Genomic DNA, 26,422 nt, shown 5'->3' on the forward strand with positions numbered 1-26,422 from the left:
AACCCATATATGACAGTGACAAAAAGTTTATTCCAATGAGTTAATCTGGCTCTGTGAGCTGAAATGTTTGAACTAGAAATACAACTTGTAAAATAAATAATTTTAACAATTTTTCATCGGTCAAACAGATAGTCCAACTTGAATTCTTAAAATAATAAACAGATGAAGATGAAACTCAGACACTAAATGTAGAGTAGATATCAGGCAGAAAAACAGCAGTATAACTATTTAAAATGAATATGACGCTGTGGTTTTCTAAACTGAGGTTAATTTGGTGTGTGTCTGAGCTGTCGGACACACGTCGCACCGACCTTGGATCGGTCCGTCTATCCTGAACCTCCGCTTGAGAAGCGGCAGACACAGACGCAGAACCGACCCAGGGTCCGCCGTGGTCTCGCGAGCTTTGCCGAGGAATGACGTCACTTCCTGCGCTCCCAGTGATTTTTTTTCAAACCGCCCAATGAGCGGAGGCAGCCGGATGCCCTCGCTCAAACAGTCCAATCAGGAGCCTTTTTTCTAGTAATTTAAAGGTCTGTGCGGCACTTTGTGATCACCACAACTTCTGCTCCAACTCGAGGTAAGATCCTGTCAGGTAGCTTTAGTTAAAGGAATGTGCTTTTGTTTAATCTTTTTAAATGGTAAAAACGGTTTCCCGCATCAGGCCGCCACTGCCTGTGTTAGTGAAACACAGCTGGAGTTAGCATGTTGGTCTCTCTGCTCGATCACGAGGCAGCTCAAAGTTGAACGTCTAACTTGTTGTTGTTTTCTTTGTGTGCAGGAAAAAATCCCACAAAGAATATTTCCACTGCTGCTAAGTCCTCCTGTCACTGAAAATGTCTGAGAACGTCGCCCGTCTGAACAAGTTCAAGAACAAAGGCAAAGATGCCAATGTGAGTTCTGTCCCAGTTACGTTTTCCACTGATGTTGGGAATAACAAATGTCGCTGACTCGGATTTATTTGAATGAATCCACTCAGGAGCTTCGTCGTAGGAGGGTGGAGGTAAACGTGGAGCTCCGCAAGGCCAAGAAAGATGATCAGATCTTCAAAAGAAGAAACATGGCCGCATTTCCTGATGAGGCGACCTCTCCTCTTCAAGAAAGAACCCAGAACTGTCAGGTAAAATCCATGACTGCCAACGTCACTCCGGCCCTCATGAAACACTTATTAAATGCTATTTGCATCTAGGAATTCAATATTGTCCTTGACGTTGTCAAAACAATGACACAATCTAATACCCATGAATACAACACTATGCAAAAGATTAAAAGACAAAGGAGTCTTAGATTTCAACAGCTCAAAGATGACACTCCTAAAAGTATCAGGGATATTTTAATGGTTTGCTTGTAGAATATCGCCTTTTTTTTTTTTTTAATATATATATCTAATAGCCCATTGTTATTGGTATGTAAAAATTTGCAGACGGCCAGGCAATGGACAGTGGAAGAGATTGTTGCCGGCGTGAACAGCGGTAATGCTGAATCTCAGCTCCAGGCGACACAGGCTGCACGGTAATAATGGTTCATGGGATAACAATGTATGCTGAGCTTTTACTGCTGCACTCGCTCACTTCTACTGTATTGTCCTGAATGCAGGAAACTGCTCTCTCGTGACAAGCATCCTCCCATTGACCAGATGATCAGTGCCGGCCTCATCTCCAAGTTTGTTTCATTCCTGGCGCTGACCGACTGCCCCCCAATTCAGTTTGAGGCTTCCTGGGCTCTGACCAATATTGCCTCTGGGACATCTGATCAGACAGCTGCTGTCGTGGAGGGGGGGGGCATTCCTGCTTTCATAAGCCTGGTGACATCCACCCACCAGCATATCAGCGAGCAGGCAGTCTGGGCCCTTGGAAATATTGCAGGTAATTAAGGCTGTTCTTTGTTTTTATGGTCGGTTCATAACTATGGGCATAGAAGCAATGCTTCATTCTCCTCCTTTCCTGTTTAGGTGATGGATCAGTTCTCCGAGACAGAGTCATCAAACATGGAGCTGTGGCCCCTCTGCTCAGTCTTCTGTCAGTCCCTGAACTCTCTGTCTTCAGTGTAAGCGTTTTTATTGTTGTGGTGTGTGTGTGTGTTTTTGTGTTGTAACAGATTTTCTTTAGTCAAATTAAAATTGCCCACCATATGAACATTTCTGCAGCATTTCTTCTACTGACCACTAGAAGGTGCTACTCCGCGGCCAACTAAATCCTCCCCCTCTCTCTGTCTTTCCAGACAAGCTATGTGAGAAATGTGACATGGACACTGTCAAACCTTTGCCGCAACAAGAACCCCTCCCCACCTATGACTGCAATCCAGCAGATCTTGCCTGCTCTCATTCGTCTGCTACACCACGATGACTTGGAGGTGTTGGCTGACGCGTGTTGGGCCGTTTCATACCTGACAGATGGTGCAAATGACCGCATTGAGGTGGTGGTCCAGACTGGTGTAATTCCTCGCCTGGTGAAGATGCTTGGTTTTGATGAGCTGCCCGTCATTGTACGTATGAAGTCTCACTTGTGTTGGTCATTCTCATTGGAAATGATACAAGCTTGATGGCATGTAGTCTAGTGCAGTCCCCAACCCTCGTTTAAAAATCACCTTTGACCCTGTCCAGACTCCTGCACTGCGTGCCATAGGAAACATTGTGACCGGTACAGACGAGCAGACACAGGCAGTACTTGACGCTGGGGCCCTGTCCATGTTCCCCCGACTGCTGAGCCACAAGAAAGCTAACATCCAAAAAGAGGCAGCCTGGACTCTGTCCAACATCACTGCAGGCAGGGACACCCAGATCCAGGAGGTCATCAACGCAGGCCTTGTTCCATACTTGGTTGATACACTTGCACGGGTATGTTTTTATTAGTGGGATTTGTGTCACTAGTTCAGACCAGTATTGTTTTTTTTTTTTTTTTATTATTTTTCCCAACAAACTAAATCTGATGTTGCTGACTAACTTTATATGTCACGTTTGTCTTTTTGCAGGGAGACTACAAAACTCAGAAAGAGGCTGTGTGGGCTGTTACAAACTACACCAGCGGGGGCACTGTTCAGCAGGTGGTTTACCTTGTCCAAGCTAATGTGATTGAGCCTCTTCTGAATCTGCTCTCATCTAAGGATAGCAAAACTATCCTGGTCATCTTGGATGCCATCACCAATATCTTCATGGTGAGTGCCCTTTTCTATAGAAAAATAAAGGCTATCCAATCACAGATTTTTCTTGAGCTGGCAAGGTGGCTATAAAATGCTTTGCTGTGCTTTCTTGTCAGGCTGGGGATAAAATTGGGGAGTCGGACAAGCTGAGTCTAATGATGGAAGAATGTGGTGGACTGGACAAGATCGAGGCTCTGCAGTCTCACGAAAATGAGATGGTTTACAAAGCAGCCCTTAACCTGATTGAGAAATACTTCTCTGAAGAGGTAAGCGTCTTTAAGTTTGTGAAATTCACTTTTCATGCAATGACCAGGAGTGAATTTAACACTTTTGTTCATTTTTATTTTCAAAGGAGGAGGTGGTGGAGTCCGTTGCTCCACAAGCAACTACTGACGGTTATGCATTTCAAATCAGTGAAAACCAGAGCACTTTCAATTTTTAGGTAACTGTGTGATCTTTTTCTCTCAACTGTACTGTACCGTAATTACCACTGTTTGTCCTTTATTCATGTAATTGTAAAGTTTGCCTCTTTTGTATGTACTGTACATACTATTTTTAAGGTGACTGTAAATAAAGCTGTCAGATCATGGGTGGAGGTTATTATTTTGTCAGTTTTCTATTGTTATCTGTATTTCATGTGGTGGGGGGCTTGGGATGGATGCACTTTGGACACTTCACCAGGTTATTGCAGGACACCAAGGACTTACACAGCCACCAATTCCAATAAAGCCCATGTCTTTGGGCTGTGGGAGGAGGTCGGCGTAGCTGGAGGAAATCCATACAGGTGCAGGAGAACATGGAAGCTGCTGATGGGGGGGCCCTGAGCTTAACCCCAGCACACACTTTCTGTAAGGGGCCTGTGTAAGATAAGATCGTACTTTATTTATCCCATGTAGAGGAAAATCGTCTGTACAGCAGCAATGACAGGTATAGACAAATACAAGGAAGTATGAGGGGGAAAATATAAAGTGGCAGTGAGTGTACTTGCACAAAATAAAAACAAATGTAAACATGCTACTGCAGGCAGCTGCCTTCAGGCCATATTTATTAAATGCTGTCCCAACAACATCGTACTATTTTAGGAGACAGGATTTTTTTTTTTTTTTTTTTTAATTAAAGAAACAACTGACCATTGTTATAAACAATAATCATGGGAGTGGTGCTCATACATTTTAATGAGTATAATATTCAGCGCCAGAGCCTTTTGGCTTTTTTTTTTGTTTTTTATAAAAGCTAAGATGTTATTGACACCTGTTACATCGTGGCGTCCCAATAAGTTATGCTGTGAAACCTAAATAAATCCCTACGTCCTTGTTCGAGTCTGGGGCCGATCGGAGAGGACCCACGGGGCCCTGGATGAGTGGATTACAGTGAGGTGCCACATGTTGGAGACGTGTTTCGCCCTCCTCCTCCCCGGAGCGTGTTGTCGTCAGCGGTCAGCTCCCACCAGCAGCCTCCTGAGGTGGGACTTAAACTGGAGGACTCCACAGTCCAACTCTCGCCGAGCGGAGAGGAGGACCCGGTCCGAGGCAGAGGCTCCTGCCGATGATGTGAAGAGAGACACTCCCTCAGCAGCCACTTCGTCCGCTTCACCGGGGACAAGTCCTTTTTTTTTTTAATTCAATTTTATATTACATGCACTTTGCAGCGGTGCTACATTCGCTATTTTCTTCCCCTCTTTTTGTTTTTTTTTTAAGCATTTGTGAACGATCGCTATGGCAGTTCAGTCCACATCCGGGCCACAATGCCTTGACTCCATTATTGTCTAAAACTGGCGGAGTGGCTGACAAACCTTGATATTTCTTCCCCATTTAGCGACACATTTTTGTTTCGTGCGTGAAGGCTGGGACCGAGAGGAGATGTCTAACCAAGGAGTTCGGCGGAATGGCCCGGTGAAGCTGCGACTAACAGGTAGCTAGCAATGCTTTTAAATCCCCAACTCAATCCCCCACACACTAGCTAGGTAGGCTCGGTGTATTTGTTGGAAAGGAACAGTTCCCATGGGCCATGGAGTTGGCTTACCGCCGGGTGGCTCTCCTATGATTTATTTATTTATTTATTTATTTAAGTTAAGGGTTTGTTTAAAAAAAAAAAAAAAAAAAAAAAAAAAAAAAAAAGCAATGTTGAGTTTAAAATGTGTGTTTTCCCCAGTGAGCGCTAACATCAGGGGGGCTGGCCTGACACAGCAGTAGATAAGGCTGAATTTGGACATACCGCTCTTGGAAATAGACCCAACCTTGTGATTGTCGCCAGCAACCACCTCCAGCCATAGCGCGGAGCCCGGAGTAATGTAGCCGTGTGTTGTGCTGCCGAGGCGGCTGTCTCTACGCGGCACGGCCACGGGGCTATGTTTAACATGGCTTTTTGACCTCTCCTATAAATGTAAATATTTGCAGTGCCCTCGCTGGCTCACGCTGCTCTGCTGACAGACGAGCTCCAGTGAAGTTGGCTAGCAGAGGTTAGCCTAGCCAGATAATCGAGCCTTTATGCCAGGACAGACCTCGGCGGAGATGACAGGCAGCTCCACGGGTCAGCAGAGTGCAGCTGAACGGGGACAGTGTCCTCCAACCGCCTCCTGACGGACAGCTGCCTCCTTTGTTCGCCACTGGCGTTGAAACAGGTCACCAATAACTTGTATTCATACAGTATTAGTTCAGCCTCAACTCATGAGCCCCTCATCCATTGTGATCCGCTCAGACACTCGAAGCTGGGGCCGTTCAGACTGAGTCATTTGCTGTGAAGTAACATACACTTGTGCTGTCTGTTTGGACATCTTACTTCCTTCCCTCAGCTGATTGCCTTGTGCCTCCTCAACAGCCAAAGGGGAAGAAAGTGCAGGTTTTAACAGGGAGACTAGTCTGGCTGAAGCACCGTCTTTGATGCAAGTCCAGAGTCGGACCTGAATCAAATTCCAGGGACGTTTATTTCTATCAGGAAGGGCCAAATTAAATATTTAAGTTGATGCAGTTTGTGTTAGGAATGAGTGGAGACGGGGGGGGGGGGGGGGGGGCGCACTTCATGAAAAGGTTTTGATGAGCTGGGGATGAAGGGGGCTATGGACCGTGAGGCTTCAGTCACATTTCACACAGGAGTTGTGTATCATCCAGGGTTCTTGACAAGTGGCGTGAACAAAGGTTCAGGCCCAGCTATAGCAGTTTTCAAACACATCTGATACCAGGCACCTTTGGGCAATTTTGTCTCTATAATAGTTCAATTCTTGCAGAGGATTTTTTTTTTTCTGAGACTGGTGTTAAGCATGTTTCAATGGCATATTTGAATTGTAGCTTCTGTTCCAATAAGTCTTTGTTTATACAAGAACCTGTTGCAGGCAAACAAGTTGTTGCTCTCACTCTTGCGCAGTAGCACGACACCACATAGCTAGTTTGTGACACTACCTTAAACTTCCAGTCTGCTGACCTTTCTTCATTTATCATTCGCTCATGTCCCCCAGAGACACACAACCACAAAATGCTTGTGTGTGTTGTTGAAATCTAGAGCAGTCTGTTCAATTGTGAATTAGTTTGTCACCACAGTTTGAGATGGACCGCAGTGGGCTCCAAGTGGAATGCTAAGAATGTAAGTTCACTGTGAAAAATGGCAAGAGCAGGAACTTGCAGACCACCTCTCCTAATGATGTTGAGTGACACTGTATACCCCCCAGGACTAAATATCATTCCAATTATGGAACAGCAGAAATTCATCACTCCATTAAAAACATATTTTATGGTTTGCTCTGTATGTCTTTCATTGTGCTTTTTTTAACACCAATAGTAACCTCTCTTTGGAAACTCTGGAAACTCTGTCCCATAGCTCGTCTCCTTTCTGCTGCTCTCCAGTGTGAAAAACAGTGCAAAGGGAGCTCAGACCAGGAAAGGAAGCCCTATAGGAAGGCAGTAGAGCCCAAGTGCTCACCCTCGACAGAGAGTCTTAACTACATACTCTCATTACATGCTTCTTTGTTTAGGGCTGCACAGCTGTGTATACTAGGTTGATTATATTGCTGCTTGGGGACTGCTGGGCCCAGAGTGTCATTGCGACATTGTAGCTACATGTTGTCATCTGTAGTTGAGTTGAATTTTGACACATAGCTGCCGATGAATTTGTTTCCAGGCAGGTTGTGAATGATGAGTTGCTACATTTAAAAAGGCCTGGAGTTGTTTGTGCTGTAGGCGTCTTTTACTTGCTGACAACCCCCCCTGTCCATTTGAACCAGATGTTGCAGATGTTTGCCAGCTATTAAACTGGAAAAATATGGCAAGCAAGCTGCTAAAACTAACACTTGGGCTGAGAATTGCCCCTTGACTGCACAGGGACAGGTTTCCATTATACTCTACAGCTGATCACTCCTAAATTATGTCACACAAACATGGACAATGGTGTAACATGCATGGCTCACTGAGTCACAAAGTGCATCATTAAGTCATGGCTCATTGCTTTGTTTGATTATTTTTAAATTCTGCCATGAAGGCATAGCTCATGGCATAATTTGGACTACTTTTCCACTTTGCCATGAATTTGACATGCAGCTCAACGCAAAATTATATAGTTCCCTATAACACGACTTAGACAGAAGAAATTGCATCCCTTCCGTTCGTCACACATGCGATCAAAGGACCTGCAACTCTACCTTGTGAATACATTTTCTACCCAGAGATGTGAAGCAGCACAGTAAATGAACTGCTGTTTGTTTGATATTCTGGACAGATTAAGATTCTTGATGTCTGTTGCCTTTTTTGTCTCCACTGCGAGTTTACATATGACTAGTTAAGCATATGGTTTGCTCATCTGAATTCTTTGGCGCGGTGCAGACCAGCGAAGAGAGCTATCTCAGTGGGATTCCCTTGAATTCTCCATTCGCATTCCCACCTCTTCCTCTCTGAGTCACTCCTGTTCTTTCCGACTGTACGTTTATTCCCTCTCAGACCAAGTCCAAAGCATATTTCACTCCCACCCTTTCAAACTGAGCTTCCTCACACTTTCTAATCCTCTGATGCTCTCCCTGTAGGTAGTTTGGTGTCTTTGTATTTAAATAAATACAATGTAAATGATCCGAATTTGAAAGTGCAGCAGCAGAGAGACTTCCATTATCTCTGCTGAAATTGTTGGAAAATTTCTCCTGCTCTTCTCCTTTGTAAGATAACTGACAGTTGAATGGACACAGATGCTGCTTGAGAATCAAACAGACTTAATTTAAAGATGCAACAAAGGCCCCGGGGTTTCACACTGGTCCACTGTGTGGTTTTGAGTGAAAGGCTAAGGTCTCTTTTTCAATGCAGCTTGTCTGTTGACTGTAGTCAACAGATGAAACTCTTTGGGTGTTGGGCAGTTGAAGAAGAAAGCCCCACAGCTGGACACAGATGGGGCTGTGGAGGCACAGGACCTGATGATCAAGAGAGTTTTAATGTGGTCTCTACTGGCACTTGGTACATTCATGTGGTCTCAGTCAGAGCCATTTTACAGAGTGGCTGTATGGAAGTGATTTGGGTTCATCTGGGTGTTCAGACAGGATACATTGTAAATACACAGTGATTAGCTGCATGTGGTGAGCTGTTGAGTCTACTGGCCCATCATGGACACACATTTTAGCAAACATTTCCACATTTTGCTTTAACAAGATGTAAAAGAAAACAAAATAATAGCAGTTAAAGAGCAGGAAATAAAAATGTGGTGCGCTAATCAAAAAGGCAACGTAACAAGCAATTATTGCATATCATTTGTAGATGTTTTCCTTCCCCCTGCTGAGAGCCTCTCATAATTTTAAATTGTTCCATCAATTAATTGACTGGCTGGGGTTGGCTTTCCTGTTGGTTCAGCTGCTCTTCAATGAGGACAAAGCCTTCTGCGGTTGCTCTACCCTCAACTGCCGCCAGCAATGGCCCGGAGGAGACCAGATGTAGCAGGGGAAGAGAGAGTGGGCAGCTTTGGAGAGAGGAAGTGCTCCCCAGACCCAAACACTTGTCCAAACGTCACCCCTGACAGGTGGGGATCAGAACAACGCAGAATCCCCCTTTTGAGGTTCCCCTGTAACAATAAAGGGAAGAATTTCAGCCATATTACTCAGCAGGACATTGGGCGTCTTGTCTGTTGCTTGTATTGCTGGGTGGCTCACAGCTCTATCCTGTCACTGTATTATAACAGCGTGCTATGGGTTAGATTAGTGGGCGGCCTGTGTGGTTTGGGGGGGACTGTCCCTTCCTGTGGAGGAGCATCAACACTTTAGAATGGCCACTTTGTAACATTAACAGTGGATAATATTTTCCTGGAGCCTCACACCCTGTTTCAGTTGGCACCTGAAAGATCAGAGACTGCCACCAATATGTTCTGTTAACACCTGACCCTCCTACATCAGTGATGCCCAACTGTGGTTACTTGCAGCTCCGGGGTGTTTCTGCAGTTGACAGCAGGAACGCAGAAAGATATTTACACAAGTAATTGCAATTCCTTTCAAGGAATTCCAAAGCTAACTCAAAAATAAATTGTGGACAAGTTTTAAAGGTAATTGACACATGGTTGAAATGGTTGACTTAAAAAGGACAAATGGTTTAAATTATCCGCTGGAAAAAGGATAAGTCCAAATGCAAACCTGACCGAACCAATCTAAACAGCTTCAACTTTACTATCTGCACTGGTAAAATAAATATTAAATGACATCTAGTTTTAAATCAGTTCAAATAAGCACACTAGAAAATGAACAGTGGCGCTGTTTCTTATCTAACATTCTGTGTGTGTGCTTTTTTTGGGGGGGAGAAATGTTGGAATCCACTTTAGCACACTGTCAGGTTTTTGTTTATGTGTGTGATTTGTGTTATCATCCATTGTTACTTGGTGTCATTGCAAATTCATAGGATGTGCTATAGTATGTCATCTGCTACTGAGAAGTCCAATTGGGAGCTGGTGCCTATAGATCCTTCACCAGAGCATCTGCAGCACTGTTTTCCAGTCTGTGTGGTATCGCAGTCCGACACATGTAAATGTACTTCACTCAAGGTAAAGCATTCTGTGGTTTTTCCATCCTTCTGGGGGCGAGAAGGAAGCTCATCCCCTCTATTATTTCCATATATTTGATTTATGTAGTCAATATGAAAGAGGCCATGGTTAATTACAGTTCATAAAAATTTGAAATGAGTGTGATGCGTTCAGCCAAGATGACTCATGAGTTTGTGCCTTGTGTAGCCTGTTGGAGGGAAAGACTGTGGAGAGTGAGAGTGTCTCTTTGGCCCTGGAGAAGTGCTAATCCTCCTGGGTGGTTTGGGAAAGACCTTCTTCAAAGTCCTGCTCCGTTAACCTGGCTGTGGTGGTTAATGGGTCAGAATTGGATTAGTGTTGAGTGTGAGGGAGGGGAGCTTCAGTGAGAACTAAACAGATTTCTGTCCGCAGGCTTCCTATATCATTTTTGCTCGGCTGTTTTCCATGCTGCCTCTTCCACTGCCCTCATCCCTCTATTTCTTGCCTATCTCCCAAACTAGTGCTCACTTTGAAGTTAGAAACTCCACTTGAGGGTGTTTTTTTTTTTTTTTTTTTTTAAATCAGGGGTGGCTCAATCCATATCCAATGTCAGTCTAGAACCTCATTTGACTTCAGATGCCCTTGACTTCAGAGTTTTTTTTTTTGTTTTTTTTTGGCGGCCTATACTGATGAGTATACTTTTTTTTTTTGGTCATTTCACTATTTACTGACTGTTTTTCTCATCAGTGTGTGGGTTTTCTTGCTCTTATTGTTTGTATAGTTTGAAAATGACATAAGGGAAAGTATCTTTTTCACAACTTACAGAAGGCATGACAAAGGGCAAGCATTACATACTGGCCAAATGATTGTAGACTGTTCTCATTCAAGCCTATTACTGATACTCCAGTTACATCAATAGTGGAGATAGACATCACTTTCTGGACAGCTTCTCAATTGCAGACTGTGTAGTTCCTGAATACAACAAGAGATGGATCCTCCTTTGTGTATTGTGGAAATTCAAACTGAAACCATGATGAATTCAATCCATCTGTTTGGAAAATCTCAACCTATCACATTCATTACTTGTCTCTCCTGACAGCACAAAAGCCACAGATGCTGTGAGACAAGTGCGGTGGTCTGCCATCACACCCGTGCCTTGCTCACAATGGTGTGCCAGTACAACAGAGCCTTTTTCTCTCATAACTCCACTGGTCAATGTTCAACTGCTCTGTGGAAGGTAAAGGCTTCGTGGTTGTGATTTAAGCTGTTACATGAAGCCTTTTTCCTCCTTCATTTGTTTGGAGGGATGTCTGTGATTATTATCATCTCTCAGTAGTGTGCCTAGGTGAGATCATTCAGCAGGTTTGCACAAGGTCTCATTAGCTCTTACAAATATCCACGCATGCATAGGGTGCTGTTACTTTCTCTGCAAAGAGTGGTTCAGTCAGGGTGGCCAGAGCATTCCTGGCCAGCTTTCTGATGAAGGAGGGGTAACCTGAGATTAATTCTTCAACGTGCCGGCTCTGCTTTAAACCTGGATGGACACGGGTTGATGCGATTAGCTCTGACTAACCTCAAGCAGATGGGGGTCTCTCAAGTCTCCAGTCTTACCAGCTAAGGGTGTACGAGGGCTTGGTGCAAAAGCTGCAAGACGCCAGCAGCTGACTGGAGGCGTCTGTCCGTGCCTCAGCCTGACGTTTGAGCCCCCTCAGTCCTCTGAGGAGATGGGATCAGAAGAGAGATGTTTATATTCACACCAGATCGCATTTCAAATGGCATCTCTGCTGAAGTTGTACAAATACACCACAAAATTCCTGGATACTATTTAAAAAAAAAAAAGGCAAACTGCATACACACAGAGAAGCAAATGTGATATTTAAACAATGAGTGCTTTTTTGCACTCTAATGCTTTAAATTTAGGAATTCCAAAAATGTACAGAGGCCCCTAGCTTCTCGCTATTCATTGTCTATTTAGGATTACTCTTGAAATTGGTTTTGATGTGTAATCAATTCATTATGAAAATAACCTTTGAAGCAAAAATTGGGAGTGTCACTTGCCTGATGATTCAGCTCCTGAGCAGATGTTTAAGAAACTGTAGCCATTCATGTTCGGAATGTTCAGAGATGTACCCTAATATTTACGAACAGGCCAAGAACTTGATGCAGAGCAGAGCATTGGGTGAGCTGAAAGCCCCCCCCCCCCAAACAACCATGAAGTTACTTGTTGTTTGGATGAAGTAATGAACTAAGTTCAGGCTTACAATAGTCACACGTAACATTTTTTTTCTCTCAATTTAAATCTTATATCTCATCTTCAGGGACCATGATTTCATATTTGACCTCTACAAATATGGCTTCATTTGACCCACCAGTCTGTGAGTGGTGACTTCATTGAAGTGTGGCTAAATTTGCCTCAGACATGACAACACATGTCTTGTAGACATATTTAAACAGGACTGTCAGCACATAGTAAAAGTTGTTTATGGTGTGCACCTGCACACAACAACGTCTGGTCATGGTTTTGATCACAAGACCACTGTTGTGTCTTGGTGAGACATTGGCGCTTGTTCATGTTGATGAGCAGTGATGATGAACATCTGATGTCGGTATTATTAAGCTTCAGCAATGATTGTGCCATGAATACTGTCCTGAGTGGCTGAGGAGCCTCTGTCCAACACAATCATTGGCAATGTAAATGGCAGAAAAGGAAAATATGGCCGAGTGGTAATGATGTAAGCATGCTCCCAGATGAAACTGAGAAATCACTCGGAGAAACTAAACCTCCCAGGGATTTGAGGGGGAAAACCAAAGCAGTATATTTTGCAATGAACACAGCATTGTGGTGGTCCTTGACTTCTGTTAAACAGGTTGGTACCATCCTCTTTCTCCACTGTAGCTCTCTCCAGGCTTCTCCCCTCCATTACATCAGAGGGGGGCAAAGGAGCCAAGAAGCTAGGAGAGCTGTGCAGCCACTCACAACAGCTCGGGCCCCAGCCAACAGCAGTGCAAGCTTGCAGAAGCGTGAGCTGTGCTCTCCTCTCCTCTCCTCTCCTCTGCTCAGCTCCCTGTTTTGACTTCTCACTTAGCGGCAGCGGTGATGGTACTGTGGAAGACTTTACTCGCCTGGATGACTTTCTGTTAGGCACATTGTATCGCACGGAGTGGAAAGAGAGAGTGATGTACTATGCAGGGGTAACAAGAATGCCACTAAAAATTGCCATTGTGGCATGGTTTCCCACTATTTTGGAGCTGAAAATAGTCGGGTGGACTTCTCTATTATGCAATTACAGTGGACTGTATCGCAGAGGGAAAAGGTGACGTGAGATGGATGAAATGTTATTACAATAAGAATGTTGCCAGCCTCTTTCCTCTCACGTGTGATTGTGCGTGGTGAGTTTCCCTGTGCAGTCAGAGGTTTTTGCCAAAGACTATAGGGCCTTGACTCAGGTGGAGTTGTTGCAGTATCACATCTTTAATCTACACTTTTTGTCCTGGTTTAGAAATTTATTACATTTAATTAGAAACAATCTTGGTTTGAGGTCACTGTTTCCCACAGGCTGTCAGTTTAGCAAGGTGGGGACTTCTCAACTGTTTCATATGGGGTTCCCACTTTAAAGGCTGTTATGTCCACATGTCCACACTTTTTTTTTTTGATTAGTTTTGCAGAAAGTTTATGAAAGTAAACAATTCATTTTTTTTAAACTATAAAATGCCAGGAGATGGTATTTAAAAACACCTGCTATATTTGAACACAGACTAATTGACATCATTTAATACAAAGAAATGCTTCAACTCCTTGTACATCTGAAAAGCTAGAAACACCAAGACAAAAGACAGAATGTTATTTGATCAAATCGTTGCCAATTAAATTGATTGATTGATTACTGCATCTTGTTTTTACTCTGATTTAGGGGTGTGCTCATTGTTAACAATAATGGATTGAATTCATTTGTTGCAAAAATTTTCATCTAATGAATTAAAATGAAATGCCCAGCAATTTCCCCGTGCTCAATATTTGCCAGAAAATATTGAAAATTTAAGAAGTTGTTTTTTTTTTTTTTAATAATTCAAATATATTTAAATGGTTAAAATGTTAGGGTATAAAAATAGCAGCCAGTTAATTGACAAATAATTCATCAATCATGTGGCGTTCTAAACAGGTTGTTCTCAATCATGACCCATTCATCCATCCAGTTGTTGCTCTCCATCAAACATATAATGACAAGCTGCATGACAGCATCTAAAATCAATCCCAAACAAAACTTAACTTCCTGACATTTTCATTATCTTGGCAGTCTTCCCAAACATTAACAATGCCTACCCGAAGTACTGGGCTTTAATGCTGCATCACTTTCTAACCATTTAGATATAATAGCACCTGGCAGAACAGGTCTGTGCTTCCTCTGTCTTGACGTGCTTCATGAGATCTCTCATCATTCCTCAGTCAGGAGCCAAGCTCAGTGTGATGTATAATGATATATGGCTGCTCTTAGTCATGGCTTTTTATCCTTTTACAAAGAGAAGCTGTGGGGGATTTATTATGTCTTCTGTCTTTTCTTTTCTCTCTTTTTTTTTTTTTGTTTTTTTTTTTTTAAACGTGTCTGGTCACAGTGATTTGGTGCAACAGATGTCCCCAGATGTCCTTTTCCTCAAGTGTGTAACAGGGGCCCTGGGAATATAACTGTTTTCTGTTTTGTGTGTGATGTTAAATGGACATCACAAAGACTATGAGTTTCTTAATACAGTTCACTGCTGGTTTCCTCTCCACTCTTCAATTGTTGACAGGATGGTTCTTTCCCTCCTTGCTTCGGGCACGTGTGAAATGGAGATGAAGCATGTCTCTTAATGCATCTGTTAGGTTTTGAAACTTGGGAGGCAGGGATCAAGACTTTTTCCCCCTCTTTTTTTTTTTTTTTTTTATGAAGGGTTCCTTTCCGTTTTCCTCTTGGTCTAAATTGATGCTCAGGGAGATTTAGTTACTCTTTTTCCTTTCTAATTTTCTAAATCTTGGAAATTGCAGGTCTGTTTAGAGGCATTAGAAGATTTTCCTGGCACTTGATAGTTCCATGATCAGTCTGCTACCAATGACTCTAATATCTGTAATATGTGATCAGAAGAAGTCTTATCAGATTTACATATTACATAAGTGGATTTGCAATGATTTAAAAATCTGCCAAAGCTGAGATATTTCCCAGTGCCTACAAGTCGGTTTGCCTTAACCACATTTCCACAGTTAGCCTGCACCCCATGAGGACTTGGACCAAGTTCCTGAAATCTTACCCTGCTTCCTTACTCTATTCTGCCTGACTCCAGTTAAGAGTTTAAGTTAAGCGGTGTAGGGAGGTCTTTAAACACTAACCCACATTTGTCATGAGGAGGGGAGTGTAGAAAGCACTTGGTGGTTGTCAGTGGTACTGAACTGCCCTGTAAAGGGCCTATTTTAACACTTCTTTGTCTGGTATCAGTGGGAGGAGAAGATGAGGACTTTGTTTAAGTTGTATCTCATATGCATCCGATAATATAAAGAGTAATATTTAATCAGTTGGCTCTATTGGCAAGTCAACCATTTATTTCCCTGTATGTTGTCTTTCATTTGATGGACTTTCCCAATGGGATTTTAAGGCCCTCAAGAACTAAACCTGCATTTTCAACAAAGGAAAATGCTTGCTAATTCACTGAATTTTCATATTACAAGTCTCCTATTTCACATTACAATAATTTCCTGGAAACAAGTGTGAATTAGTAGGATTTTTCCAAGAATTATCCCTTTGTTCCTTTTGTCTTCCTAGTAAACACGGTGTTCATTTCACTTCCTACACTTCAACATCTTTTTTTTCTCCAAAACCCGACTGTAACAAGAAGGTAGTCTAGCAACTGATTTTTAGGAAATTACGAGGAAGGTTTCTACGAGAGGTTTGTCTGTTCCTTTGGCACAGACCCTCCATCACATACAGTTTGTGTATGGCATACTCAAAGCAGGTATCCTTGTTGTCTGTCAACATTACAAACAAAGATGGGCTTTGTTCTTAGCTTTTCAATTTGTTTTGAGATACAAAGAAGAGAGGTAGGTGGTGAAGGAGTGCGTGGGCAGTGGTAAAGCGAGTAAATGAGGGAGAAAGCTAGTGGGTTAAGAATAGAAAAGGAGCACAAGGTAAAAGGGGAAAAAAGTTTTTACTTCACCAAAAGTCAAAAGTTGATTTACAAAAATTACTGACACACTAAAGCAGGAATATTTAACTTTTGAACACTGAGTAGATCATCTCTGGAAAACTAGTGATGAAACTAATGATTTCCATATTTCCCACCTCTGTTTTATGTTTTTATTATCCCAATCAAAGCTCTAATATACGGCACAGTAAATATGACAATGTGACAACTGCCTTTGCTCTTATTTCTGTGGTTGTGGATATTAAACAGGAATTTGAAGAGTCTTGGAGTCTAAAATTTGTCAGGCTCCACATTTCCTGGAACTTTATTTTGAGAAAACATTACAGGTGTGTCCTTGAGTTTGTTTGGACTTATGCCTAATGAACTGTACCTTATTTCCTTCCTGTGTTCAACTGAATGGCTCCATCTCTGTGAGGTTACCATGTGCAAAAGCTCCAGGACCCAGCTAATATCAGCCTCCCTCCACTGCAGTGTCAGTGACTTACACAGGCTGCATTCAAGACCAAACATTAACCAACATATTGTTCAGCGATTAGCAAGAAAAAGAACAGGTTCACCAGCAAAGTTATCAGCACTTGTCAGTCATGACTCAGTCTTCTTCATCTTTGTTTTTGTCCCTGCGTTTAAGCTTTAGGTCCCACAGAGGTTAGGCAGAAGAGGGGAAAAGGAAGCTTTTTGTTTATAGAAGAACAATGCTGTGCATGTGAGTACATGGTCCTGGGCCTGGAGTCAAAACAGGGCAGAGACAAACGGGCCGACAGGCAGAGGAAAGGTTGGGGGCTGGGAGAGTTGTGGGAGGAGGTGAGGGAGTATTGGTCCCTGAAGATGTGTCAGACTGTCTGGCAGGGTTTGGTCAGCGCTGTGGACTGGAGGAACCAGGTGGAGAGGAAGGAAAGTTCAGATTGGGGTCAAATCCATCCCGGGCTAGTAGGCCTAAAGAGATGTTTGAGTTCTCACACAGTTACGATTACATGCAACATGGAGAATGTCTGATATTATGAAATGCCTCCTCTCTTTTTAGGCCCTTTCCCCACAGTTTGGACTGAGGGCAGGGGTGGGAATAGTGCAATAGGACCAGCCTGTTGTCGCTGTTCCCACACCCCCATTTCCTCCACCTCATAGCCTCCACTGTGATGGTTAACCACAGAGCAACAGACTCGAGGCAGTGTGAACCTACTTTTTCCCCCAAGTGCCTTTTTCTTTTCCCATGTGTCTTTGTGTTAGCGTGTGACTGTTTTAAAATATATCGGTTGACATCAGATGAAAGTAGATTTCCCAGTTCCATCTTGTCTCAACCAGCGATTGCTGCCATGGTGATGCCCCCCCTCCTTCCTTCTCTTCCCCTCCCCTGAGATGTCACATGACCTACCCCTCCCCAGGTGTTTGGCTTGAGCCTGGTGAATTTCATTGATTCGGCTGCACAGTGGGGCTCTTTGTGTCCCAGCCTGTGAGAAACTCGGCCTATCCTCTCTTCACAGGTGGAAGTTTAACTTCACCCCGAGGTCTCAGCCATTGCCTGCACAGAGCTACTGTTGCAACACAGAGGATTTAGTTTTTATGAAGAGACATAATCAGTTGTATGTGTTCTTTGCTTGGCTCTCCCTGCTGTCCTCTGGGAAGGGGCTGTTTGGGCTGTAATGTGAAAAACCATTACGTGACTAATAAGCTGCAGTCAGCCGAGCAGCTACTGAGAGCTTACACACAAACACCGTGGTTCCTTTTGTGAGCCACCAGGTTTCCACATAGTCACTGACAAATGCGTCAGGTATTTTTTGCCTTCCAGTTGTAATGTGTGAGTCTGTAGGTGGTTGTTAGGTGATACTGCATTTTTTAACCTTTTGTGTGTCTGCATGCAATCAAAACCTCAAATTCCTTACATTTCTATTTAGGTCTTTTTAAAATAACAATACTCAGTAAAAGTTTAGTGTGCTTTCAGCCAAAGGTTTTGCTTGTCTATCAGATAGAGGGACTTGTATGTTGTCCCTGTTCCTGCTCAGAAGTGTCGTGCCGATGAGCCAGTGATGGAAAGGTGGACTTTTGTGAAGCGATCACTAGCACAATAGAGCTATTAAACTTATTACTCACAGTGACATGCTCAGACACCTGTGTGTTTCACTGATGGCCTCCTGCAAAACCAGCTGGTAGTGAAAAACTGTGCTGATTTGTTGTCCCTATCCAGTCCATTTGTGTTGAAGTGCTTTGCTGTTGTGGGGGAAAAAAAGCGTCTGACATTCTTTTATTTTTGGAGGGGGGGGGGGACATCATTTTTAAATGTCTGTACCCGTCTCATGCTTTGAATCTCTCAGTGGTGCTCATCCTGTCTGTCTCTCAGCGGGGGAGTCTCTCACCACCCCACCATGAACCCCCTCCCTCTGCTATATCAGTCCACGCTGCAGTCTCTGGCTGTGTGAGGGAGTGCGACCGGAATGAGAAACACAGGCGACACAGAGAAACCCTTCTCTCAGCTTTGCCTCGACACTTGCCGTAGCTATGACAACAGAGGGTTCTAGATGGGCTGAGATGCACAGGGTTATGTGATGCTATTCCGGAGTGAGTGTCTTGTGGGTTTTTGGGGCAGAAGGGGAAAGTTAGAAGGCACTGAAGAGTGGTCGGCTCATGATTTATTCCTGTATGCAACACACACTTGGCCGTTTAAACACTGGCAATATGACACAAGTTTGACAACACAAGATTCCTTATGTCTTCCTTCCATTTCTAACGTATTCTCTCCTAATGCTTAAGCATTAGTTTATAGTTTTAAAATTTGTTTTGTTTGTAAATGCAAATAATTATTGCAAATAAAAATATGCATAAATTTAAAATCTTGCCAGATCAGGTTTGCAGGTTTGTGCCAATTCATTATTTGTAGGCTGGCGGGAAATTAATTGGCACCTCAATTAATTGTTAATTGTTGGTTTTAGCTTCTTGTTCATGATCATTTTCTGCTTTTCTCTTTTATATATGATAGAAAATGGTCAGTGGAATGGTAGCCAGATAAAACAATTAGAAGACATCACATGAAAGAGATATTTTCCATATTGTCTGATATTTTATAGACAATGATTTATCAATTAATCTAAAAAATTCTGAAACTAAATCTCATAGGTAGGATATTTAGTAAATGTGAAAAACACCTCTGTTGTCTGGGGCACCTGAATAAAACATGTTGAAAGAACCTGTTTTTATATGTCCCACCAAGGACAAGCACATGACTGCCAAAGGCCAAAAGATTTAGACGAGATACTCAAGTTATGATGTATTTTGTCTCATTCTTCACATTTTATTCTCATGAAATGTTGTGCTGTAATATGCTGTTGCGCCCCTGTTAAGATCTTTCTGAAGTATGAAGGTGCCAGAGATGTTTACTGACTCTTGGAGAGCTTTTACTGTCGAGGCAGTATAATATCCACTCACCAGTACACCTTCAAGTTAATTGTTTGCCGTTTTCTTTTTCACTTGGACTTTTCCAGTATCAGGACTCAATCTGAAATACTTACTCAAGCTCTGAATTTGACCTGTCTCACCCCTCAGCCCATTAACACTGGAAACCCAGTCCATTATTTGGTTTTACCAAAGATTGCCCCTCCTTTAAAGAAAAAAACAATACTCTACTGCAGAGCTGTGGAAAAATAATGCACTGATTGTGGTTGGCGTCTAAAAACAGATTTTAGTGTTTTCCGGTGTTCCCATCTCTTTCACTCTGGGGTCAACGCCACACACATGCCGATGTATGTGTCTTTCCTCCATCTTTATGTATGGGGAGATAGAGAGGGAGCCCATAATTAGATGTGTGCGCGTGTGTGTCTGTGTGTGAGAACATGAGAAAGTTAGTCCAGGGTGACCAATAAAATAACAGATTTATGATGCTGCCCTGTAGGTGCAAGCTTGCCCACTTCCTTTTCTTGGGAAAGGCTTCTGTCATCAGGACTGTATTTCCCGTAATGGCATCAAATTTGGGGGATTTCTCTGAGCTGGCAGGTAAGGAGGGAGCAACAGTGTCTTTAAGTCAAAAGGAATGGCCTGTTGACCAGACCAAGAGATTCAACATCACTGAAATCTGTGCATATTACCCGGTCATAAAATCATTGCTTAAAAATGCACACATTAAATGTTGATTAAAAATATTCATTTTATTTATTCGTCTCCCTCCCTACACTCCTGTGCCTGCCATCCCTAATGTCAGAACCCCTGCACTGCTCTCTTCTGTTTATTAATATGTCTTTTTGGAATAAATTCAGTGCATTGCAATTTAAAATGAAAACATCAATAGAGTGACTTTTAATGCTCCATTGGAGTTTTAGAAATTCAGATGAAAGCATAGAGAGAGTGGGATGGTTTGTCAGAGCGAGAGGCAGAAATCCTTAAAGCAGTTTCACCAGGCATGAATGAAACCAATCCCACCGGAGAGAGTGACACGGCAGCTGAAACTCCCATGCCCAGCCCACCCTCCATGTCAGATCTGAGACCGCTTTGAGTCCTCACAGCATCAATCACTCTACCTTGGAAAGACAGAGAGACATTGCTGATGCTCTCAATGAAGCCCTTGGCTTATCTAAAGGAAGTAGTCAGTTCACTTCAGGTTTTCATCCTTTCTTCCCCTTTCTGGTTGTGTGGACTGGATAGTTTCATTTTTTCAGTTTAAAAAAAAAAAGCACTTTGGATTAGTGACACTAGATATTTACAGGGTGACAAGCAATGAGTCTGAGTGTGGGCTTTTATGCCTCTACACTGACCACAGTAATTGACAGAGAGGCCAACAGGAATTGGGGAGACAAGAATAACATGCAGCATTTGTCCAGGGTCCAAGGTTGGAGTCAAACGGAGGATGCAGCAAAAATGTGGCATGCACGCTAACTGCACAGCCACCTTCGCTGCCAACATGTAAGCAATGAGAGAGGCCTGTTAGATTAGATGATGCTGGATTATCTCTTAAGGTAAAATTTTTGTTTAAAGTCTATTATCGGTGGCACTGTACAAAGAACTGTGAGTTCTTTGTACTCTTTGTAAATGTCTGTGGCTTTGTCGCACATAATTATGGTCTTCAAAAGCTAAAACTTAACATAAATGGAAATGGACACAGCAAATAAATCATAACCCAATGAAGCTTTTGACTTGAACTCCCACGGAGGCTTCTGTTCCCCTGAGAGACTGCACGAGACAACCAAAGGTCATCATGTCCCCCACTTGATTTTCCGTCATTTGACATTTGTCTGGCTATTTATGTAATGACGTCATCTGCTCTCACCCTCTTCCTCTAAAAGGGCTTAATGTCATCCAACTGTATAAATAGCCAAAAAGTGGTCAACTGTTCATAATATTAACATAACAATTGTAGATGGAATTGTAGTTTTGCAGATTTTCTAGAAATTTGTTATTTTCTAAAGATTGTCAGAAGCTTTTATTTTTCTATCTTCCCTTTTATATTAAGACAATTGCATGTAACGTCATGGTATCTTGCCATGACAACTGGTAAATTTGTATCCTCAGACTAACTTCCAAAGTGCATCCTGTCTTTTCAAAGCTATAGTGTAACAAACTTCTTTCTCTCACTTTTATTTGTCATGCAACTGTTTGCCTCATGACACTGTTAACATTGGTGTGTAATGCTGACGTGGTCAAACAAGACGTTGCTCGACTTGGTTCTCTGCTCACCAACACCATCGTGCTGCTGCTGAAGTTCACGTTTTTCATCTTCAGCCTCTCACAGTGGAAACTGCCTATTATGCATGTCAGTAAAATACAGCTCAACTTAGGCCCATGTACATCATCGTTCCTCACACTCTAATGACAACTGTTCTCTGATGGTTGGATTGAGCCATGCACTCCTCCTCCTCCTCCGTGGCCTCAGACCCTTAATTGGCTTCCCCTATGCCATTGTTTCCCCATGTCTACAAGCCCAGAGTTTTTTTCTGTACACTTTCTGTTTTCAGCTGTAACTCAGCCCCTATATATTTTCATAAGGCCCCTATATAGGTATAATTGTAGTGTTGCCTTCTTGCTGTGTGGCAAGCTGGAGGACTGCTTCTTCACAGGAAGGGTTTCCTACATTTAGCTTGGTTTAAGCTGAGCTGGCTGTTGTGCGGGCCACGTCATGCCATGCTTTATTCTGCAGTTGAGCTCATTTTGTCTTTGTCCTTTCTTTGTCTCTGTCTGGACTGTTAATATGGTTATTGTTACTGCTGCTGAACATAGCTTAACAGTAAAAATTCCCAGTCTTTCTACCTCATGTAGAAGCATTGCATGGTGATTTCTGGATTTGGAGAACAGAGAGCACCCCCCCCCCCCCCCCCCCCCCCGAAACATTGCCAAATTACTGCCAAGCTTTTTTTTTACTATACAAATGTTGTTTGGGACAAAGAAAACAGTCACCTGTTACCAAATTCTACCTTGCACAGCTCCCTCAAATTGTGAACACATATTCCTCGGTCATGTTAATTGTTGCAAGTGGTGAATAAGGTGTCTCAGGGGCCTGTGTCTGTGTACAAACCTGGGTGTTCAGAAGGAGCACGACCAAGAGTGATGCATTCCAGATGTTAAAGAAATGAGGTGGGTTTCAGTGGAACGTAACACATTCCCAGGGATGTTTGCGGAAAGAAATTCTTCCTCATCTGTCAAGCATGTTCTGCACCCTCTTCACCCCTAGGAGAGTATGCTTCTAGTTATGTTGTCTATTTTCACTCCTCTCTCTCTCTCTTAATGGGATTTTTCTCATTAAACCCTCAACGTGTATGTGTGCACGCGCGTGTTGTGCAGCTGTAAACACCTTGCATTAGCAAATTTTGGTATGCGAAGCTGGTGATTTGCATATGTGCTCATGTTTTCTGGTGGGAAAATTACTTCAGCTCAGTAATTCATGGTGTTATTTAAATTTGTGTTGTGTGTCTGAGCAACAGCTAAGTACATATGGCCTGGGTTGGCTCCATATTGAATGGCCGAAGAGGCAGTCTGCCACTGTGGTTCTGCCTTTGTCTATTTGTGTTAGCAAATTGAAGTCTTGATTACTCTCACCTGCATATGAGGGGGTGATCCAGGCCTGAGAAAAGCCACAGAGAAGCAGATAAGACTGAAAAATACCCATTAGAATTTCCCAAGATGATACTTTAATTTCTTTGTTTTGTCTGATAAATGAGAAAATACTTTGGAGAAGTTTTAAAACTAAAATATTTGCCACTTCTGCTTAAAATTAAGTAAAACTACAGACACATTCTTTTTGATCAGCTGTTTATCAACTAATTGTTTCATACTGAAATGGTTCATTTTATCAGGATGCCACACTGAGATAATGTACAAACGAGAAATCAAGGTTAAGAAAAATAGAAAAATAGATTACTAATGCGTGGTTACATGAAATGCAACCATTGAAAAGGACCAATATTGTTCCTGAAAACTAAGAATGAAGATAGCTCTGACTCATACACCTGCTGCTTTCCTCATTATCAATCTCTATTTATTTTCAGATGTAAAAACAAAGCAAAGAGCAAAATTAAAAAATGTGTAATATGAACAAATGCATTCAAAGACATTAAGATTAAAACTCTATTTCTAAGTTGCCCCAGTGTCATGAGAGGATGAATATTTAAAGCGTGTTGTAACTTACACCCTGAGGTTTACCACGAGTTCTAAGTTTACCTGAGGAACATGCAGCTGATGGTGATGATAAGCACCTACATTTAGGTCTAGTAGAGAAGGAAAGTCATTTGGTTATTTATTTAAGATTGCTTTGTGAATGCTTGCATACTAATGGGATCTCATTACACAGCGAGACAGCAGAGTTTCCACATCAACAATTGTAACACTTGTGCTATGAGAATTGACTGGTGTAATTTCACAAAGCGCTGCTGGTATAGTCTTTAAGTAAGCTCAGACCCTCTCCTCTTCACCAGATGAATATTGTCAAGCTCAAACATCCAAGTGAAGTGTGTGAGAAAAATACATTTGTTGAATGCAGTAACAATTGAAACCATATCAAATCAATCTTGTTGAACCTTTTATTCTAGTGCAGTTTCTTTAACACTGCTGTCATTAAATATAAACTACACTTTAACTGCGATGGCTTTGAAACAGTGCATCAGCCACATATATATCCAGATCAATTATGTGTTCCTTAGAAAACTTTATCACTGAGTTAAGTGAAGCCAAAACTGTATTTCTGTGTGCATGACTCACTGTAACTCAGCACTCCAGACATCCAGGTGGTTGCTGAGCTTCCTCATCCATCCACACATGCAGGAGGAGGGTTTAAGTGGCTTTGTCTCATCACCTCAGCAACCGCCTCCATGGCTCCTGGAGCAGATCAACAAGATCAGCGTCTCTGTTGCAGGCTGGCTGGGGGGGCAAGAAACTCAACTTGCTCACCTGCTTTAGCTTAACTCCCGAATTTTTGAAACAATTAATAAATAAATAGCAACATGTTTTTTTCTTTTCTATTGCCGCATGTAATAATTAAGTAGTGTCTTGACATATATTGTCTGCTATAAAAATGCTGTCTAATTGTAGGTTTATACCAAACTTGGTGTGTGTGTATGAGAGAGAGCGACTCAGGTCTGTGATGATGTTATTCTTTGCTTTTTTGAGTCCTGCAGAGGATAAATCATTTCCTGCTGCCCACCAATGCATTTCCCTGCCACTTTTCTAATAAATGAGTCTGAAGTTAAAACAAATCTCAAGTGTATGTAAATGAGCCATTTCAGATGGTGTTGCGGTTCTTCAACAAGCTTGACCACACAAATTTGTGTTTATGCTAAATTAACTCTTGACTCTTTTTTTCTTTTCAGTGCTCTGTGCCAAAAATCTGGTGAAGAAGGACTTCTTCCGTACGTATCTGCCCACCACACTTGCTTTTGGTTTTTTGAAAATATGGTAGATGTACTGTGCTCTTGAGTGTGGGGCAAATTGCTTTTAGCTCTCCACAACACAAGAGGATCCACTCATACAGCTATTTCAGCAGATGTGGATGGTTTATTTCATGTGTCCTTGGTTGAGGGAGAGTGGTGTCTACGAAGAGCCCCATCACTCTAAACACAAAACTGCAGACTAAAGTGTGAGGCCTGACAAACTGACAGCAGTAACATCATTAAAACGTTGTGATATACTCCCATTTTGGCCGTTTTTTCTTTTCCACAACCACTTAGCAGAAACCATCCCGTTCATTTACCTTAGTAAAGACTTAATTTGTGTAAATTTGTCTGCACTGTTGAGTGTTTTGGTGTGTTTGGATCAGGCTGTCATGGTATATGAGTATGCAAGGGTCTTCTGCTCACTCAGGTGATTTCTTTAGTGCCAATTCCTCCCATTCCAACGCTTAGGAGTTCAGCAAACATTCAGTTAGGGAGCTAATGCAGAGCAGCACTGAAAGCAGAGATAACAACATCCCTATTTCCATTTGTGAACTGTGGAGTTTCTCTGTTTTAGCCTGTTGACGTGTTTGCGTGCAGGCTTCTTGCTTGTTGGTTATTCTGCAGCTAGGATAATCTGCATTATTATTATTCTCTCTTTGCTTCATGGGGTAGTGAATCATGTAGTGTCTAAAATGGCTTTGGATGAATCGCCATGGAGCTCGACACAACACAGCCAATACACATGTTGCAACCAGTGAAGGTTCTACATTTTTACCAATAAATTTTGTGATTTATTTAACTTGGAATTTCCTGATCGAGGAATTCATTTGGCAATAAAAGACTAAGTGTTTTTGGAGGTAAATAACGAGTAATCTTTGACATGCCTGGGCTGGTCCCAAAGCAGAAACAAGCATTATAAACACCTAGCATATGTGTTAACTGTATATATGTCTCTATCTGCCATGGAGCAAACTAACAATACTATATAATGATGACTGGTGACCTGTTAACAGTTAATCTGTTATTTATTCTTGGTCAGCATGGGAGAGGCTGAGTCTGGTGTCATTCTGTTCTCTCTCTATCAGGCCTCCCTGATCCCTTTGCCAAGGTGGTTGTGGATGGCTCAGGACAATGCCACTCTACAGACACTGTGAGGAACACACTTGACCCAAAATGGAACCAACACTATGACCTGTGAGTCCCAAAGTTTTGTTTGTTTGTGAAAGGAAAAAAATATTAGATTCCTTCTTGGTTTATTTGAATTGCTCCTATCTACCTAAAGACTTGATTCTAGAGTCTGATTACAAACAGCAGTTTGAGGCAATACTTGTGCTGTT

At 42.4% G+C, this 26,422-nt stretch overlaps 2 protein-coding genes across 2 annotated transcripts in view; both read left to right on the top strand.

Annotated features, from left to right (window-relative positions):
- The first annotated feature begins 461 nt into the window (after nt 1–461).
- On the top strand, nt 462–3,724 carry kpna2 (karyopherin alpha 2 (RAG cohort 1, importin alpha 1)). The gene is made up of 11 exons (XM_029508101.1): nt 462–577; nt 779–890; nt 977–1,117; nt 1,421–1,509; nt 1,594–1,862; nt 1,949–2,043; nt 2,218–2,481; nt 2,600–2,833; nt 2,968–3,150; nt 3,252–3,401; nt 3,488–3,724. Exons 2-11 carry the CDS (start codon nt 834–836, stop codon nt 3,575–3,577), a joined length of 1,572 nt encoding a protein of 523 aa, XP_029363961.1. The 5' UTR covers nt 462–577; nt 779–833; the 3' UTR covers nt 3,578–3,724.
- Nucleotides 3,725–4,638: 914 nt separating this feature from the next.
- LOC115047311 (E3 ubiquitin-protein ligase SMURF2) overlaps nt 4,639–26,422 on the top strand; it is a 46,728-nt gene continuing 24,944 nt past the window's right edge. Inside the window, exons 1-3 of the mRNA XM_029508143.1 lie at nt 4,639–5,046; nt 25,023–25,061; nt 26,171–26,279. Coding sequence (XP_029364003.1) covers nt 4,995–5,046; nt 25,023–25,061; nt 26,171–26,279 — 200 coding nt within the window. The 5' untranslated portion in view covers nt 4,639–4,994. The remainder of the gene's footprint in view (nt 5,047–25,022; nt 25,062–26,170; nt 26,280–26,422) is intronic.

Source organism: Echeneis naucrates, chromosome 8 (genome assembly GCF_900963305.1).
Source record: "Echeneis naucrates chromosome 8, fEcheNa1.1, whole genome shotgun sequence".
NCBI classification, from domain to species: domain Eukaryota; kingdom Metazoa; phylum Chordata; class Actinopteri; order Carangiformes; family Echeneidae; genus Echeneis; species Echeneis naucrates.

Bases quoted from the DNA above. Each gene is read 5' to 3' on its own strand.
- kpna2 (XM_029508101.1), top strand. From the start codon at position 834: ATGTCTGAGAACGTCGCCCGTCTGAACAAGTTCAAGAACAAAGGCAAA. The intron at 2,482-2,599 runs GTACGTATGAAG...GACCCTGTCCAG, and splicing joins TTGATGAGCTGCCCGTCATT to ACTCCTGCACTGCGTGCCAT. The intron at 3,151-3,251 runs GTGAGTGCCCTT...CTTTCTTGTCAG, and splicing joins CCATCACCAATATCTTCATG to GCTGGGGATAAAATTGGGGA.